Source organism: Sapajus apella, unplaced genomic scaffold (genome assembly GCF_009761245.1).
Source record: "Sapajus apella isolate SASKATOON/1434 unplaced genomic scaffold, GSC_monkey_1.0 scaffold1, whole genome shotgun sequence".
NCBI lineage: Eukaryota > Metazoa > Chordata > Mammalia > Primates > Cebidae > Sapajus > Sapajus apella.
Window position 1 is genome coordinate 31,858,762 of NW_022436941.1, and position 17,916 is coordinate 31,876,677.

At 40.6% G+C, this 17,916-nt stretch overlaps 1 protein-coding gene across 7 annotated transcripts in view; it reads right to left on the minus strand.

The window, feature by feature from the left end:
* Window positions 1-17,916, minus strand: part of FER (FER tyrosine kinase) — a 484,379-nt gene that overhangs the window by 413,693 nt on the left and 52,770 nt on the right. For 6 of the 7 annotated variants that reach the window (XR_004267831.1, XM_032274891.1, XM_032274885.1 and 3 more), the window contains exon 3: window positions 15,242-15,508. Coding sequence is in view for 6 of the 7 variants with exons in the window: in XM_032274891.1 (XP_032130782.1) it covers window positions 15,242-15,448 (207 nt within the window). In the remaining variant the exon portion in view is untranslated. Of the gene's footprint in view, window positions 1-15,241; window positions 15,509-16,741; window positions 17,009-17,916 lie in introns of all 7 variants that reach the window. The other variant, XM_032274906.1, reaches the window with a different exon arrangement.

Genomic DNA, 17,916 nt, shown 5'->3' on the forward strand with positions numbered 1-17,916 from the left:
TGTAACTTAGGGTTGTACCAAGTAGCTAATCCAGTATCAGAGTCAAAGATGAATCACTACAGAGGAAGTCTGAAAGAACTCCTCTCACTGGATGAGAACATGAATAGGGAGGGAATAACTCAAAGGTTAAAACTTCAGCTGCTCCTACCTGAACAGATTTCCCACTCCGGGTTCCCCTCCCACAACAGCATGAGAGCTGTGTTCTCTCTTCTTCTCTCTCTCTCTCTCTCTCTCTCTCTTTCTGTCTGTGTAATAAATCACTCTTCTGCAAAACTCTTTCAGTCCATGATTTTATTTGAACGGTAAACTCACCGAGCCTCCGGGGACCCTTTCCCCATTCTTTGGGGTTAGAGAGGCCAAGAACATACAAGCTCTGGGAGCTGGGTACACCTCTCTATTACAACATGATTATGTAGACAACACAACAAAATCTAAAACAAGCTACAAATAGATGTGTTTCTCAAAGTTTAGGATACAAGATTAACATATAGGAGCAACAAATAATTGAAAACTGAAATTTAGAAAAAATATCATTTACAAGAGCATCAAAAATATTAAATACCTATACATAAATCTGAAAGACCTATGTACTAAAAACTAAAACACTGTTCAAAAAAAACTCAAGACTTTTTATTCTTCTAAGATAGTACAGTATCTTTAGTATGCCTCAACCACTTGGAAATCGCAAAATAGTACATAAAAATCAACTCTGCAAGCTTTAATTCAAGAAAGAACCTGAAAATCCACTGGAATCATGAAGGAAGCCCCAGATTCCAGGGAGGAGAATGCAGGCAAACAGTCCCGTGACAACATTCAGCTGATAAAAGGGAGTAAAGCCCCAGTAGGTAAGAGAGGCAGAGCCTCTCTCTGTGACCCACCTTTCCACTGGCAATCTGAGCAACCCAAGATATTTCTCCCTTACCCTGGAGCTAACTTAGAGAGAGGGTTAGAGATGCTGAGAGGGAAAGACACCAGAAAAAGATGCAGGCTTTGTACCAGACAGAGGACTAAGAGGAGGACGCCATTTTAATCAGGTGCAAACAATAACAGTTATTCTTTGGTGACCCAGCAATGTGACCAAACAGGAATTTTACTCTTGCATCAGAGGTTGGAGAGCTTGCTCTGGAGCAGGGTAGGGGCCTCCGTAGCCAGAATTATGGAAAGCACCTTGGCAGTAGGCACTGGAACTATGCTCTCCCCTGTCACAGGCCTGGGTCAGGAAGAAAGCTGTTATAAGCTGTAGTTTCTCCGGAACCGTATGACTTGCAAGCAAGTCCTGCTTAGCTACATGGAAGCAGACTGTTTGTCATTACTGAGTGTCCCAGCCAGCTCCCCTGAGACTGTGGTGCAGTGGGACCTTCTCCATCACCAGGCAGAACTCCAGGCTCAAAGCACCCACTTGCCTGGACCAGCAGCCTAAGCCACCCCAACTTTCCTGAGCATAGAACATGGTGCAGAACAGCCTTCTCCAATCCATGCCCCAGCACATCTTCAAGCATTCAGAGCACCCACTTGCCTAGTTCCACAGCCTGAGCTGGCCCACCTTTCCTAGGCATACAACATGGTATTTGGGGGCCCACTCCACTCCATAACCAGGCAGATCTCTAGGCATCTGGAGCATCCAGTTGCTTGGATCAGCAGTGTGACCTGCCCCATCCCTCCCGTTCACAGGTCCTGGTGCAGGGAGGCCCTCTCCACTTTACACCTAGGCAGACCTCCAGGCACCCACTTGCCTGTTTCAGCAGCCTGGGATGCCCTATCCTTCCTGGACATAGATCATAGGGCAGAAGCGCCAGGCAGATCTCCAGGCTCTCGCTCACCTGGAGAAGCAGCCTGAACTACCCACCCTTCCTGTGCACACAACATGGGGCAATATGGCCCTCTCTGCTCCTCACCAGGGCAGATGTCCAGCCATTTAAAGAACCTGCATGCTGGCCGGCACTGGTGGCTCATGCCTGTAATTCCAGCACTTTGGGAGGCTGACAAGGGCAGATTACAAGGTCAGGAGATCGAGACCATCCTGGCCAACATGGTGAAACCCCATCTCTACTAAAAATACAAAAAAGAAAATTAGCTGGGTGTGGTGGCGCATGCCTGTAATCCCAGCTACTCAGAAGGCTGGGGCAGGAGAATCACTTGAGCCAGGTAGTTGGAGACTGCAGTGAGCCAAGATCGCACCACTGCATTCCAGCCTGGTGACAGAGCAGAACTCCGCCTCCAAAAAAAGAGAAAAGAACCTGCATGCCCAGACTGGAACCACGAGCCATCCTACCCTCTGTTCGAAGATACAGGTAAAGGAGGGCCCTCTCTTCTTTACTCCCAGGTAGATCTCCAAACAGCTGAAACACCTCCTCACCTGGGTCTGCAGACTGAGTATCCAATCCTTCCTATGAAGACACCGTTGCAGATGGGCCCTCTCTGCTCGACACCAATGCAGATCTCCATTGGGAGCACCTACTGGCCTGAATCAGCAACCTGAGCTGCCCCACCATTCCTGTGCAGAGATTGTGGTGCATCAGTGCACTCCACGTCCAGGCCGATCTCCAGGCATCTGGAGTACCTACTCTCCTGGATTAGGAGTTTGGACAACTCTCCCTCCCCAGGCAGAGAACTTGGGGCTGAGGAGGTTTCCTAGGCACAACTCTGAACACTTGGTGGATACCCATTGGATTTTCCCTCAATGCTGGTGCTTCTGCTTGCCACTGGGTGACTTGTAGGCAAGCCTGGCCAGTCCAGCCCCTCACATATTGCTTCCCAGCCCAGAGAGCTAAACAGGGAGCTGAGACCACTCTGCACTCCATGGATCAATCAATTGCCTGAGGCAACAGAGAGCTTCTCTCAGTAAGGATCAAGTATACACCCAGCTATGTTAGCCACAGCCACTTCTTACCTATAAACACTATCTACTGACATATATATAAAGAAAGCCCAATACAAAAGCCCAGTATAAAACCTGGCAACAGAAGTCCATAGGGCACAGCCAAAAAGACATTACTGAACATTCTCTACAGTCACCCTACCTAGGAAGGAGGGGAAAGTAAAAGGGAGATTACAAATAATAATATCACAAGTAAAGAAAGAAAAACAAAAAATTCCTACCCACACAAAAATTATTACAAAAATTAGAAGTGCCAGCTCCTACAGATGAGAAGGAACCAGCAAAAGAATTATGGCATTATGAAAAATCTGAATGTAGTAACACCACCAAAGGATCACACCAGCTCTCCAGCAATGGTCTGTAACCAAACTGGAAACTCAGAAATGACAGATAAAGAATTTAAAGCACAGGCTTGGCTCACACCTGTAATCTCAGCATTTTGGGATGCCAAGGCAGAAGGCTCACTTGAGCCCAGAGGTTTGAGAACAGCCTGGAAAACATGGCAATATCCCATCTCTACAAAATATACAAAAATTAGCCAGGCATGGTGGTACACACTTGTAGTCCCAGCTACTCAAGAGGCTAAGGTAGGAGGATCACTTGAACCCAGAAGATGAAGGCTGCAGAGAGCAGTGATCATGTCACTGCACACCAGCCTGGGTGACAGAGCAAGAACCTGTCTTAAAAAAAAAATTCAAAGCCTGGAAAAGCATGTATCACAAGAACTATTAACAGGATCCAAGACAAAGATGAAATTCAATACAAAGAAACTTCGAAAGCAATTCAGGCAATGAACTAATACATAGGCATCTTAAAGAGAAATCAATCAGAGCTTACGGAATTAAAAAACACACTTAAGGAGTTTCAAAAGACAACTGCAAGCTTCAGAGGAAAGAACTTCAGAGCCTAAAGGGTCTGAAGAACTAACACAGTTAGACAAAAATAAATTTAAAAGATTTTTTTAAATAAACAAACTCTCTGAGAAATACAGATTGATTATGTAGAGCAACTAAACCTACAAATTATTGTCATTCCTGAGAAAGAAGGAGAAAAAGTAAACAACCTGAAAAATATATTTGAGGGAATAATTCAAAAAAATTTTCCATAATCTTGCTGGAGAAATAGATATCCACATACAAGAAAATCCAGCTAACATCTGTGAGATACTATACAAAATGAATAGCACCAAGACATATTGTCATGAGACTGTCCAAGGTCAAAACTAAAGAAAATATCTGACAGGTAGCTGAGAAAAAAGTCAGATAATTGCAAAGGGAACCCTGTCAGGCTAACAGTGGACTTCTCAGCAGAAATCTTATAAGCCAGGAGAGATTAGGGTTGTATTTTTAGCCATCTTTAAGAAAAGAAATTCCAATCAAGAATTTCACATCTCACCAAACTAAGCAACATAAGCAAAGGAGGAATACAATCTTTTCTGGACAAGCAAGTGCTGAGGGAATTCAATACCACTAGACCAACCTCACAACAGATCCTTAGGAGAATTCTAACCAAGGAAACAACAACAACAAAAATACCTGCTACCACAAAAAACATAGATACAGGCCCTATAAAGGAACCACACAACAGAAACTACAAAGCAATCATCCAATAACTTCACAATAGGATCAAAATCTCACATATTAATATTAATATTGAACGTAAACTGTCCAAATACCCCACTTAAAAGGCACAGAGAGTTGCAAGTTGAATTAAAAAAAGAAATCCAAACATCTGCTGTCTTCAAGAGACCCATTCTCACATGTTGACACCCACAGGCTCAGGGTATGGGATTAGAGAAAGATCTATCACACAAACAGAAAACAAAACCTTATATGAGATATAACAAATGTTGGACCAACAAAAAAAATGGACAAAGACGTAATAACAATAATAATGATAAAGAATTTAATTCAACAAGAAGACTTAACTATACTAAATATATGTGCACCCAACACTGAAGCACCTAGATTCATAAAACAAGATCATTGAGGCCGGGCGCGGTGGCTCACGCTTGTAATCCCAGCACTTTGGGAGGCCGAGGCAGGTGGATCATGAGGTCAAGAGATCGAGACCATCCTGGTCAACATGGTGAAACCACGTCTCTACTAAAAATACAAAAATTAGCTGGGCATGGTGGCGCACGCCTGTAGTCCCAGCTACTCGGGAGGCTGAGGCAGGAGAATTGCTTGAACCCAGGAGGCGGAGGTTGCAGTGAGCCGAGATCGCGCCATTGCACTCCAGCCTGGGTAACAAGAGCGAAACTCCGTCTCAAAAAAAAAAAAAAAAAAACAAGATCATTGAGACAGAAAACTAACAAAGAAATTCTAACCTTAAATTCAACACTTGACCAACTGGATGTAATACAAATCCAAAAAATACTCCATGTATCATACACAGAATACACATTATTCTCATCTGACATGGAACATAATCAAATATCAACCACATGCTTGGTCATAAAACAAGTCCCAATTTAAAAAAAAAAAAAAATCTAAATAATTACAACAACACTCTTGGACACAGTGAAATAAAAGTAGAAATCAATACCAAGAAGATCTCTCAAAACCACACAATTACAAGGAAATTAAACAACTTACTCCAGAATGACTTGAGGGTAAACAATGAAATCAGGGCAGAAATCAAAAATTATTTGAAATAAATGAAAACAGAGAAACAGCATACCAGAATCTCTGGGATGGAGCAAAAGCAGTGATCAGAGAAAAGTTTATAGCACTAAACACCACACCAAATAAAGAAAGATCTCAAATTTAAAATCCAACACTATACCTAGAAGATCAAGAAAAATAAGAACAAACTAACCCTAAAGAAAGCAAAAAAAGAAGTAACTAAAACTAAAGAAGAACTGAATTAATCATCCACACAAAGAAACAACAAAACAAAAACTTGGTTCTTTGAAAGGACAAACAAGGTTGATAGATCACTAGCTAGCCTAACAGAAAAAGATAGAAGACGCAAAATAAGCACGATAAGAAATCACAAAAGTGACATTCCAACTGAGCCACAGAAATACAGAAGATCCTCAGAGACTATTATGAACACCTCTATGCAAACAAACTGGAAAATTTATAGGAAATGGACAAATTCCTGGAAACACACAACTTCCCAAGATTGAATCAGGAATGTATTAGTCTGTTTTCACACTGCTGATAAAGACATACCCAAGACAGGCCAATTTACAAAGAAAAGAGGTTTTACTGAACTTACAATTCCACGTTGCTTGGGGAGGCCTCACAAACATGGTGGAAGGCAAGGGGGAGCAGACCACATCCTATGTGGATGGTGGCAAGCAAAAAGAGAGCTTGCACGGGAAAATTCCCATTTTTAAAACCATCAGATCTCATGAGACTCATTCAACATCACGAGAACAGCACAGGAAAGACCTGCCCCATAATTCAGTCACCTCCCACTGGGTTCCTCCCACAACACATGGACATTGTGGGAGTTAGAATTCAATATGATATTTGAGTTGGGACACAGCTAAACCATATCATTCCACCTTGGGCCCCTCCCAAATCTCATGTCCTCACATTTCAAAACCAATCATGCCTTCCCAACAGTCCCCCAAAGTCTTAACTCATGTCAGCATTAACTCAAAAGTCCACAGTCCAATGTCTCATCTGAAACAAGGCAAGTCCCTTCTGCCTATGAGCCTGTAAAATCAAAAGCAAGTTGGTTACTTCCTAGATACAATGGGGGTACAAGCATTAGGTAAATAAAGCCATTTCAAAAGGGAGACATTGGCCAAAACAAAGAAGCTACAGGGCCCATGCAAGCCTGAAATCCAGTGGGCCAGTCAAATCTCAAAGCTCTAAAATGATCTCCTTTGACCCCATGTCTCGCATCTGGGTCACGCTGATGCAAGAGGTGGGTTCACCCATGGTCTTGGGTAGCTCTGCCCTTGTTGCTTTGCACTCCCAGCTGCTTTCAAGGGCTGGTGCTGAGTGTTTGCAGCTTTTCCAGGAGCACAGTGCAAGCTGTCAGTGCATCTACCATTCTGAGGTCTGTAGGATGGTGTCCCTCTTCTCACCGTTTCACTAGGCAATGCCCAGGAGGGACTCTACGTGAGGGCTCTGACCCCACATTTCCCTTCCACACTGCCCTAGCAGAGGTTCTCCATGAGAGCCCCACACCTCGCCCTTGCAGCAAATTTCTGCCTAGACATCCAGCCATTTCCAAACATCCTCTGAAATCTAGGAGGAGATTCCCAAACCTCAATTCTTGACTTTTGTGCACTGACAGGCTCATCACCACGTGGAAGCTACCAAGGCACGGAGCTTGCACCCTCTGAAGCCACAGCCTGAGCTGTACCTTAGCCCTTTTTAGTCATGGCTGGAGCAGCTGAGACACAGGGCACCAAGTCCTTAGAATGCACACAGCACAGGGACCCTGGCCTAGCCCACAATACCATGTTTTCTTCCTACACCTCCAGGCCTGTGATGTAAGGGGCTGCCATGAAGACATATGACATACCCTCAAGATATTTTCCCCAATGTCATGGTGGCTAATATTCAACTCCTCATTTATGCAGATTTCTTGAATTTCTCTCAGAAAATGGGATTTTCTTTTCTATCACATTGTCAAGCTGCAAACTTTTATTCTCTGATTCTCTTATGAAACTGAATGCTTTTAACAGCACCCAAGTCACCTTTTGAATGCTCTGCTGCTTAGAAATTTCTTCCGCCAGATACCTGAAGTCATCTCTCTCAAGTTCAAATTTCCATAAATCTCTAGGGCAGCGGCAAAATTCCACCAGTCTCTTTGTTGAAACATAACAAGAGTCACCTTTGCTCCAGTTCGCAACAAGCTCCTCATCTCCATCTGAGCCTGGACCTTACTGTTCATATCACTATCAGTATTTTTGTCAAAGCGATTCAACAAGTCTCTAGGAAGTTCCAAACTTTCCCAATTTTCCTGTCTTCTTCTGAGCCATCCAAATCGTTCCAACCTCTGCCTGTTACCCAGTTCTGCCTGGTAGTGAAAATGTGTCACTACCACATTTTCAGGTATCTTTTCAGCAATGTCCCACTCTACTGGTACCAATTTACTTTATTAATCTGTTTTCATGCTGCTGATACCTGAGACTGGCCAATTTACAAAAGAAAGAGGTTAACTGGACTTACAGTTCCACATGGCTGAGGAGGCCTCACAAACATGGCAGAAGGAGGAGCAAATCACATCTTATGTGAATGGTGGCAGGCAAAAGAGACCTTGTGCAGGAAAATTCCTTTTTTTAAAACCATCAGATCTTGTGAGACTCATTCACTATCACAAGATCAGCGCAGGAGAGACCCAATCCCATAATTCAATCACCTCCCACAATATGTGGGAATTATGGGAGTTACAATTCAAGATGAGATCTGGGTGAGGACACAGCCAAACCATATCAAGGAAGAAACTGAAACCCTGAAAAAACCAACATCCAGTTCGAAATTGAATCAGTAATTAAAAAACCTACCAACTAAATAAAAATTTAAAAAAAAAAAAAACTAAATGGATTTACAGCCAAATTCTATTAGATGTACAAAGAAGAGGCAGTACCAATTCTATAGAAACTATTCCAAAAATCAAGTAGGAGGGAATTCTACCTAATTCATTCTAAAAAGCCAGTATCACACTGACACCAAAACTTGGCAAAGACACAACAAAAGCAGGAAGCTACAGGTCAACATCCATGATGAATATAAACACAAAAATCCCCAATGAATTACTATTAATAGCAAACTGAATCAAGCAGCACATCAAAAAATTAATTCACCATGATCCAATAGGCTTCATTCCTGTGATACAAGGCTGGTTCAATATATATAAATCAATAACTGTAATTTGCCACATGAACACAATTAGAAACAAAACCATATAATCTCAGTTGATGCAGAAAAAGCTTTTGATAAAATCCATCATCACTTCATGATAAAAATCCTCAATAAACTAGGCATGGAAGGAACATAACTTAAAATAGCAAGAGCCATTTATGACAAACACACAGCCCACATCATACGAAAAGCATATGCTTGAACTATTCCCCTTGAGAACTGGAACAATACAAGAATGGCCACACTCACCACTTCTACTCAATATAGTACTAGAAGTCCTAGCCAGAACAATCAGAGAAGAGAAAAAAAAAAACAAAAGGCACCCAAATAGGAAAATAAGTCAAACTATCTCTCTTCATAAATGATAGGTGTCTATACCTACAAAACACTAAGGACTGCACCAAAAGGCTCCAGAAACTGATAAATGACTTCAGTAAAGAATCAGGATATAAAATCAATTAGAAAAATCAGTATCATTTCTATACACCAACAACATTCAAGCTTATAGCCAAATCAAGAATGAAATGCCATTTACAATAGCTACAAAAATAAAACAAAATAAAACACTTAGAGATACATTTAACCAAGAAAGTAAAACACCCCTACAAGGAGAACTAAAATACACTGCTGAAAAGAAATCATAGATGACACAAACAAATGGAAAAACATTTTGTGCTCATGGACTGAAAGAATCAATATCACTAAATGCCCATACTGCCCAAAGCAATCTGCAGAGTCAACACTATTCCTATCAAACTACAATGTTATTTTTCACAGAACTGGGAAAAACTATTCTAAAATTCATATGCAACCAAAAAGTAGCCCAAATAGCCAAAGCAGTCCTAAGTAAAAAGAACAAAGCCAGTGGCTTGACATTACACAAGTTCAAACTATACTATAAAGCTACAATAACCAAAACAGCATGGTAGTGGTACAAAAACAGACCCATAGACCAATGGAACAGATAAGAAAACACAGAAATAAAAAAACTGCACACGTACAGCCATCTGATCTTTGATCAAAAATAAGCAAAAGGCAAAGGACTCCCCATTCAATAAATGGTGCTGGGATAGTTCACTAGCTTTATGCAGAAGAATAAAACTTGTCCCCTACCCTTCATCATGTACAAAAATTAAATCAGAATGGATTAAAGATTTAAATCCTCAAACTATAAGAATTCTAAAAGAAAACCTAGGAAACACCATCCTGGGTATCAGCTTTAGGAAGAAATATATTTATAACTAAATTATCAAAAGCAATTGCAACAAAAATGAAAATTGACAAATGGGACTTAATCAAGCTAAAGAGTTTCTATACAACAAAAGTAACTATCAATATAGTAAACAGACAACCTATAGAATGGGAGAAAATAATCATAAACCATTCATCCAACAAAGGAGTAATGTTCTATACAGAACTTAAACAAATCATGAAGAAAAAAAAATTTTTAAGTGGGCATAGGACATTAACAGATACTTCTCAAAGGAAGACATACAAGTGGTCAACAAATACATGATAAAATGCTCAACATCACTAATAATCAGATAAATGCAAATCAAGATCACAATGAGATACCATCTCGTACCAGTAAGAACGGCTATTACTAAAAAGTGCAAAAAAATAACACATGCTCATGATGTTGTGGAGAGACGGGAACACTTATACACTGTTGGTGGAAATGTAAATTTGTTCAGCCACTAGAGAAAGCAGTTTAGAGATTTCTCAAAGAAATTAAAACAGAACTACCATTAGACCTAGCAGTCCCATTAGTGGGTATATAGCCAAAGGAAAATAAATAGTTCTACCAAACAGGCACCTACATTTGTATGTTCATCATAGCACTATTCACAGTTGCAAAGCCATGGAATCAACCTCAGTGCCTATCGATGGTGGATTAGATAAAGAAAATGCAGTACATATACACCATAGAATACTACATGCTCAAAAAAAGAATGAAATCATGCCCTTTGCAGCAACATGAATGCAGCTGGAGGCCATTATACTAAGCAAATTAACATAGGAACAAAAAAACAAATACTAGATGTTCTCACTTATAAGTGGCAGCTAAACATTGGGTATACAAAGATATAAAGATGGAAACAATGGGCACTGCAGAATACTAGAGGAGAGTGGGAAGAATAGGGGAAAAGGTTGAAAACTAACTATTGGGTATTATGCTCACTACTTTGGTAAAGTATCCCCAGGTAACAAACCTGTATGTGTACTCCCAGAATCTAAAATAAAAGTTGAATTATTTTTAAAAAATTTTAAATGTATACCATTTTTACTCGTTGAAAGACCCAATAAATACTGTTATATAGATTTTCCCCAAATTTATCTATACATTCAATATAATTCCAAGCAAAATCCTAGTAGCCTTTTTAAAAAAATAAAAATTGGTAAGGTGCTTCTAAAATACATAAGGAGTTGCACAGGATTTAGAAAAGCCAAAATAATTTTGAAAAAAAAAAAACACTTCAGTAGTACCCCTTAATCTGTTGTTTTGCTTCCTGCAGTTTTGATTGCACATAGTCTAGTAAGGGAAAATTCCAGAAATAAACAATTCCTAAGTTTTAAGGTGACACCACTCTGAGTAGTATGATGAAATATCTAGCCTTCCCACTCTGTCCTGCCCAGGACATGAATCACCCTTTTGTCTCGTGTATCCATGCTGTATATGCTACTTGCACATTACTCACCTAGTAACCCTCTCAGTTCTCAGATCAACTGCCTTGCTATAGCAGTGCTTGTGTTTGAGGAACCTTTATTTAACTTAATAATGGTGCCAAACTGCAAGGACAGTCATGCCGGTAATTTGGATAGGCCAAAAAGTCAGAAAGTGTCTCCTTAAAGGGATGAAAAGTTCTCAACTTAAGAAAAAAACATGCTGAGGTTGCTAAGGGCTATGGTAACAATGAATCTTCTATCCATGCAACTGTGAAGCAGAAAAAGGAAATCTGTGCCTTTGAATTTTTGATGTTATACTTCAAACTGCAAAAGTTATATGCATAGTGTGCAATCAGTTCTTAGTTAAGATGGAAAAGGAATTAAATTTGTGGATGGAAAGCATGAACAGAAACATATTCTGATTGACAACAATGGATGTGCAGTACTATTCACACCTTCAGGCATCTACTGGAGATCTTAGAACACATCCTCCATAAATAAGGGATGACTACTATATACTACTTGACTTTGATATTATTACTTATAATCAAATGTGTTACTGGTGTCATGATAGACAAAAATCTGAATGGAACAGAATAAAGAATACAGAAATAGACTCACATTATGGTAAACTGATTTTAAACAAAGATCCAAGGCAATTCAATGGAGAACATTTAGTATTTTCAACAAATGGTGTTAGAACAAATGGATATCCAGAAGCAAAAAATAAATAAACTTCAATCCATAGCTTGCCATATATACAAAAATTAATCAAAAATAAATTATAGACCTAAACACAAAACTTAATACGATGTAATTTCCAGATGACAACATAGGCAAACTTTAACTTTGTGTCAGGCAAAGATTTTTTAAGATATAACAGAAGCACATCCTCTTTAAAAAATTATAAATTTGACTTTACTTATAGTTAGAATAAATGATAATTTTTCTGTGTTAAGAGGAAATAATGGCTTGGCACAGTGGCTCATGCCTGTAATTCCAGAGCCTTGGGAGGCCAAGGCAGGAGGATTTCTTAACCCCAGAAGTTCAAGGTCAGCCTGGGCAACATACTAAGATCCCGTTTCTACAAAGCAAAAAATAAAATTAGCCAGGCATGGTGGCATATGCCTATAGTCCCAGCTCCTCAGAAGGCAAAGGTGGAAGGATTGCTTGAGCCTGGGAGGTGAAGGCTGCAATGAGCCATGACTACACTACTGCACTCCAGTCTCGATGCCAGAGCAAGATCCTAAAAGTAAAAAAAAAAAAAAAGGAGGAAAAGCTAACACACTCCTTGATTTTCTGTGAGTTCCCACACATTGTTCAACTGTAATTTAATGTATAAATTAATAACAACAAAGAAAATAGAAACTATGAGACAATGCTAAATAAGACATGTCAACAGAACGTAAGAAAATGAAAAGCAAGTAAGTGGTAACTAATTAGCACATGAGGAGAAGTGAAGACATAAGTGTCCTGCAAAAGGGAGGTCAAGATTTATGAGGTCAGATGACTCCAGTAAAGCTCAGGAACTGGAGACAGCTGGAACAAATGAAGGAAGAGAACAGCATGCTAAAACAGTGGGATTGATTCAAAGTCTGCATAAGAAGCAGGAGACCAGGGGCAGTGGCTCACTCTTAGCCTTAAGCAATCCTCCCCTCAGCCTTCCAAGTAGCTGGGACTACAGGCACCTGCCATTGTATCCAACTAATATTTTACATTTTTTAAAAAACTATTTCATATTGTGGATCAGTTCATTCTGTAACTTGGAAAAAATATCACTTTTGCTGAATGCATTATAACAATTTTTTTTTTATCTTTTTCTCATCAAAAATTCCTGTTGGTAGGCCAGGCACGGTGGCTCACACCTGTAATACCAGCACTTTGGGAGGCCGAGGCACGTAGATCATTTGCGGTTAGGAGTTCAAGACCAGCCTAGCCAACATGGTGAAACCCCACCTGTACTAAAAATACAAAAATTAGCCAGGTGTAGTGGTACCCTGCTACTTGAGAGACTGAGATACAAGAATCACCTGAATCCAGGGGTGGAGGTTGCAGTGAGCCAAGATTGCACCACTGTACTCCAGCCTGGGTGAGAGAATGAGACTGCATCTCAAAAAAAAAAGAAAAGAGGGATAAATGAAGCAGAAAGCCTTTGGAATCAGAGACACCAAGCAGCTTACCAAAAACAAGAAGACTGAATAAAATGTGACTCTTAAAACATCAAAAGTACTTTCCCTATCTATTCCCATTAACATAATGGCAGGCTTATACCCACAGATAATGAGACAAATAAAATAAAAGATATCCAGTTATATTCAAATTTCAGAGAAATAACAAATAATTTTTAATGTATGTCTGTCCTAAATACTGCATGCAAATTTAAATGGTGTCTTGTATTTTTTGTGGCCATCTCTGGCAGCTCTACCTTCAGACTAGAGATTGGCCCAGAAAGGAATTTAAAGATATGAACATTAGTGACCCCTTTTTTTGTTTGTTTTTAGGTTGATTCTCGCTCTGTCACCTAGGCTGGACTGCAGTGGTGCAATCTTGGCTCACTTCAACCTCTGCCTTCTGGGTTCATGCAATTCTCCTGCCTCAGCTTCCCGAGTAATTGGGATTACAGGTGTGTGCCACCATGCCTGGCTAATTTTTGTATTTTTAGTAGAGGCGGGATTTCACCACGTTGGTCAGGCTGGTTTTGAACTCCTGACCTCAAGTGATCCACCCACCTAGGCCTCCAAAAGTGCTGGGATTATAGGTGTGAGCCACCTGGCCCAGTCAAGTGGGCTTTTAACAAAATCACAAATCCTTACTTGATCAAACACTATATATGCATTCTCCACGGGTAACAGAGTTTTCCTCTAAAATTTACTCAAATCCTAAGACCCAAAAGTGAAAGAAAATTAATTTAATATTCTAAAGTAAAAAAGATTTATTTTTAACTTAGAATAAATATAGTGAAATATGATATTAAATTAAGACATTGGAAGTAACAAAGCAAGAATCCAAGAACTATTAGAGTTTAATGTTTCTTCTTCAATGTTTTCAAAGAACAATTAACAGTACAATTCTGGCCCTTATTTTTATATGGCAGAATAATCTTGGGTTAAAAAATACATTATTCATCCAATAGATGTTTTAAAAGTGACTAACTCGACAATATACTAGTATTTTTGTACTGAAATGATGACAAATAACAGCTACACACTAAAATATTCCATATGATTCACAACACTCCCAGAAGAATTCAGGGAGTGGGTGGTTTATAACTAAAGTTTGTGCAAAAGGGAAAAATAGCAGGGTTCAAATGACCCAAAACCAAAAGAGTTAATAAATCAAAATTTGTAACAATGGTTCTCAAACCTGACCGATTAAGTCAGAATATCAGAGAGATACAGCTGCCAATTTTTTGTTTTGGTTTGGTTTTTGAGACAGGGTCTCACTCTGTCACCCACGGCTCACTGCAGCCTTGATCTAACAGGATCGAGCGATCCTCCCACCTCAACCTCCCAAATAGCTAAGACTTCAGGCATATGTTACCATGCCCAGCTAATTTTTGCATTTTTTGTAGAGACAAGATTTCACCACGTTTCCCAGGCTGGTTTCAAACTCCTGGGCTAAAGTGACATTCCCGCCTCAGCCTTCCAAAGTGCTAGGATTACAGATGTAAGCCAACATGCCCGACCACCTGAAACTTTATAATTCTTAAACACTGCTCCGTGAGATTCTCATAGTCTATAAAATTGTGGAATCACTGCTTTAGAATGCTGACTTGAGTATGCTCATTCAATACTATGATCTACTGCATTTTATGGACAACTATGATGCTATAAATAACAAATGATGAAATTATTCTTCTTACCTTGGACATGTTGCTGACATAATTCATTTGGACAGTACTTTCCTTATCAACTTGATTACAAAGGTTCTGTAAAGTAGATGCATATTCTTTGTCACTTTTTATTCTCAGGGCCATAAATTTCTTTACTGTTTCCAGTAACCGTAATTCCCAGTCTTGCAATTTTAACACTGCTTCATGTGAATTCTTCAGGTCACTCCCAAACCCCATTTTTGTAAGGCACTGGTTATCCTCCACACTGCACAAGCGGGCCTTCTAATCAGCACATATCTGTGTATGCAAACAGAAGAGAAAAACTCTTAAATAAAAAGGAAATTTGTCTTCAAAAAAATAGTTATGATAGATTCTTCTTTGGGGTACAAAAAATCACAACAGAATACTTTCTTCCAAAGATCAGAAACAAGATGAGGAGGTCCACTCTATTGTTGGCTTCAACATTACACCAAGGTCTTAGCCATTACAATGAAATAAATGAAATAAAAGGGGCATTCAGATTGGAAAGGATAAAGTAAAACTATCTTAACTTGCAAATGATATCATCTTATATGTAGAAAATCCTACGTAATGCAACAAAAACACTATTAAAATAAATGACTAAAAGCCTCCACCAATTGTGCCCCCCACCCCCCTGCCTGCAGGAACACCTAATTTAACAACTATTTACACACACAAAAATCACCTTCATAAGAACCAGAAATAAGCTGAGAAATCAGAGTACAAGGTTTAGCTTCCTATCGCTGAAAGAGGTACTAAAAAGGGTAGAAAACACAGTCTTGAATCATCAAGACCAGTCCTCTCCCATTCCCTGGGAGTGGTCACATGGTGCACAGAGTATGCTTGGAGGAGAGAGAGAGGGCACCGTGACTGTGGGACTCTGCAATAAACTCACTGCTGCCCTGTCACAGCAGAAAGCAAAACCAGGATGAACTCAGCCAATGCCCACCCAGGAAGGGAGCATTTAGACCAGCCATAGCCAGAGGGGAATTGCCCATACCAGCAAACAGAACTTGAGTTTCAGCAACCTAGATAGACATGAGAGAGGGAGGCTACAGGAGGGCTTGCAACACCCCTTCTGCACCCCAGCCAGCATAGCTTGCAGCAACCAAAGTGACTCCATCCTTCTGCTTGAGGAGAGGAGACAAACAATAAAGAGAATGTTGTCTTGCCTCTTGGGTACCAGCTCAGCCACAGTAGTACAGGGCACTGGCAGAGTCATTAGGCCTCCATTACAGGCCCTACCTCCTGAATGACATTTCTAAACATAACCTGGGCCCAAAAAAAGCCTGTTGCCTTAAAAGACAGGACCAAGTCCTGGTAGGCTTCAGCACCTGCTGACTTAAGAGTCTCTGATCCCTGAATAACCAGCAGTGATACCCAGGTAGTACACTGTGGGCCCTGGGTCAGACTCAGACATGCTAACCTCAGGTGAAACCTAACACATTCCCAGCTGCAGTGGTTATTGTAAGAAAAATGAAGAGAAAGGTAAAGGGTACTTTGTCTTACACATTAGGTACCAGCTTGAACACAGTAGGGTAGAGTATCAGGCACATTCTCACAGCCCAATTCCAGACCTTGCCTCTTGGATGTTACTTCTAGACCTGCTCTGGGCCAGATAAGAGCCTACTGCCCTGCCGGGCAAGTCCCAGGCCTGGCAGGATTCACCACAGTCTGACTGAAGAAACCTTGGCCCTTATGTCAACATCAGCAGTAGCCTGGCAGTACTTCCTGTGGGCCTGTAGTGGTGGTGGCCAGGGAGAGAGGCCCTTCTACCTGTGGAAAGGAGAGGGAAGAGCAGGAAAGACTTTGTCTCGTGGCTTGAGTGCCAGTTTGGCCATGGTAGAACAGGGCACCAAGTAGATTTCTAAGGTTTTGACTCCACTCCCTGGCTAACAGACGGCATCTCTGGACCCACCTGGAGCCCGCAGAAACTCACCACCCTTGAGGAAAGGACACAAGCCTGGCTGGCTTCTCTACCTGTTGATTAGAAAGCTCTAGGGCCTTGAGCAAACATAGGCAGGAGTCGGTGATTACAGCAGGCCTTGGGCATGACTCAGTGCTATGCTGGCTTCGGGTCTGACCCAGTGCAGCTCCAGTACTGGTAGCAACACAGTGACTGTTTCACCCCACCCCCAGCTCCAGGTGAGTCAAAACAGAGAGAGAAACTCCTTTTGTTTAGAAGAAAGTAGCAAAAGAGAACAAGAATTTCTGCCTGGTAATGTAAAGAATCCTTCCAGATCTTATCCAGGATGACAAAGGCAGTACCTCTACAAGTCTGCATGAATCATAGTGTTACTGGGCTTGGAGTGGCCCCTAATGCAGATACAGCTTAGATCACAACATCCAAGTACCTTGAATTACCTGGAAAGCTTTCCCAAGAATGACAGGTACAAATAAAGCACAGAAGTGAAGACTACAATAAATATCTAACTCTTGAATGGATAGACTCTGACAAACATCCACAAGATTCAAGACCATCCAGGAAAACAGGACCTCCAGGCACAAACTAAATAAGGCACCAGGAACCAATCCTGGCCTGAAAGATATGGGACCTTTCACACAGAGAATTCAAAATAGCTGTTTTAAAGAAACTCAAAGAAATTCAAGATAACAGAGAGCTGGAATTTAGAATTCTATCTAGATAAATTTAACAAAGAGATTGAAATAAAAAGAATGAAGCA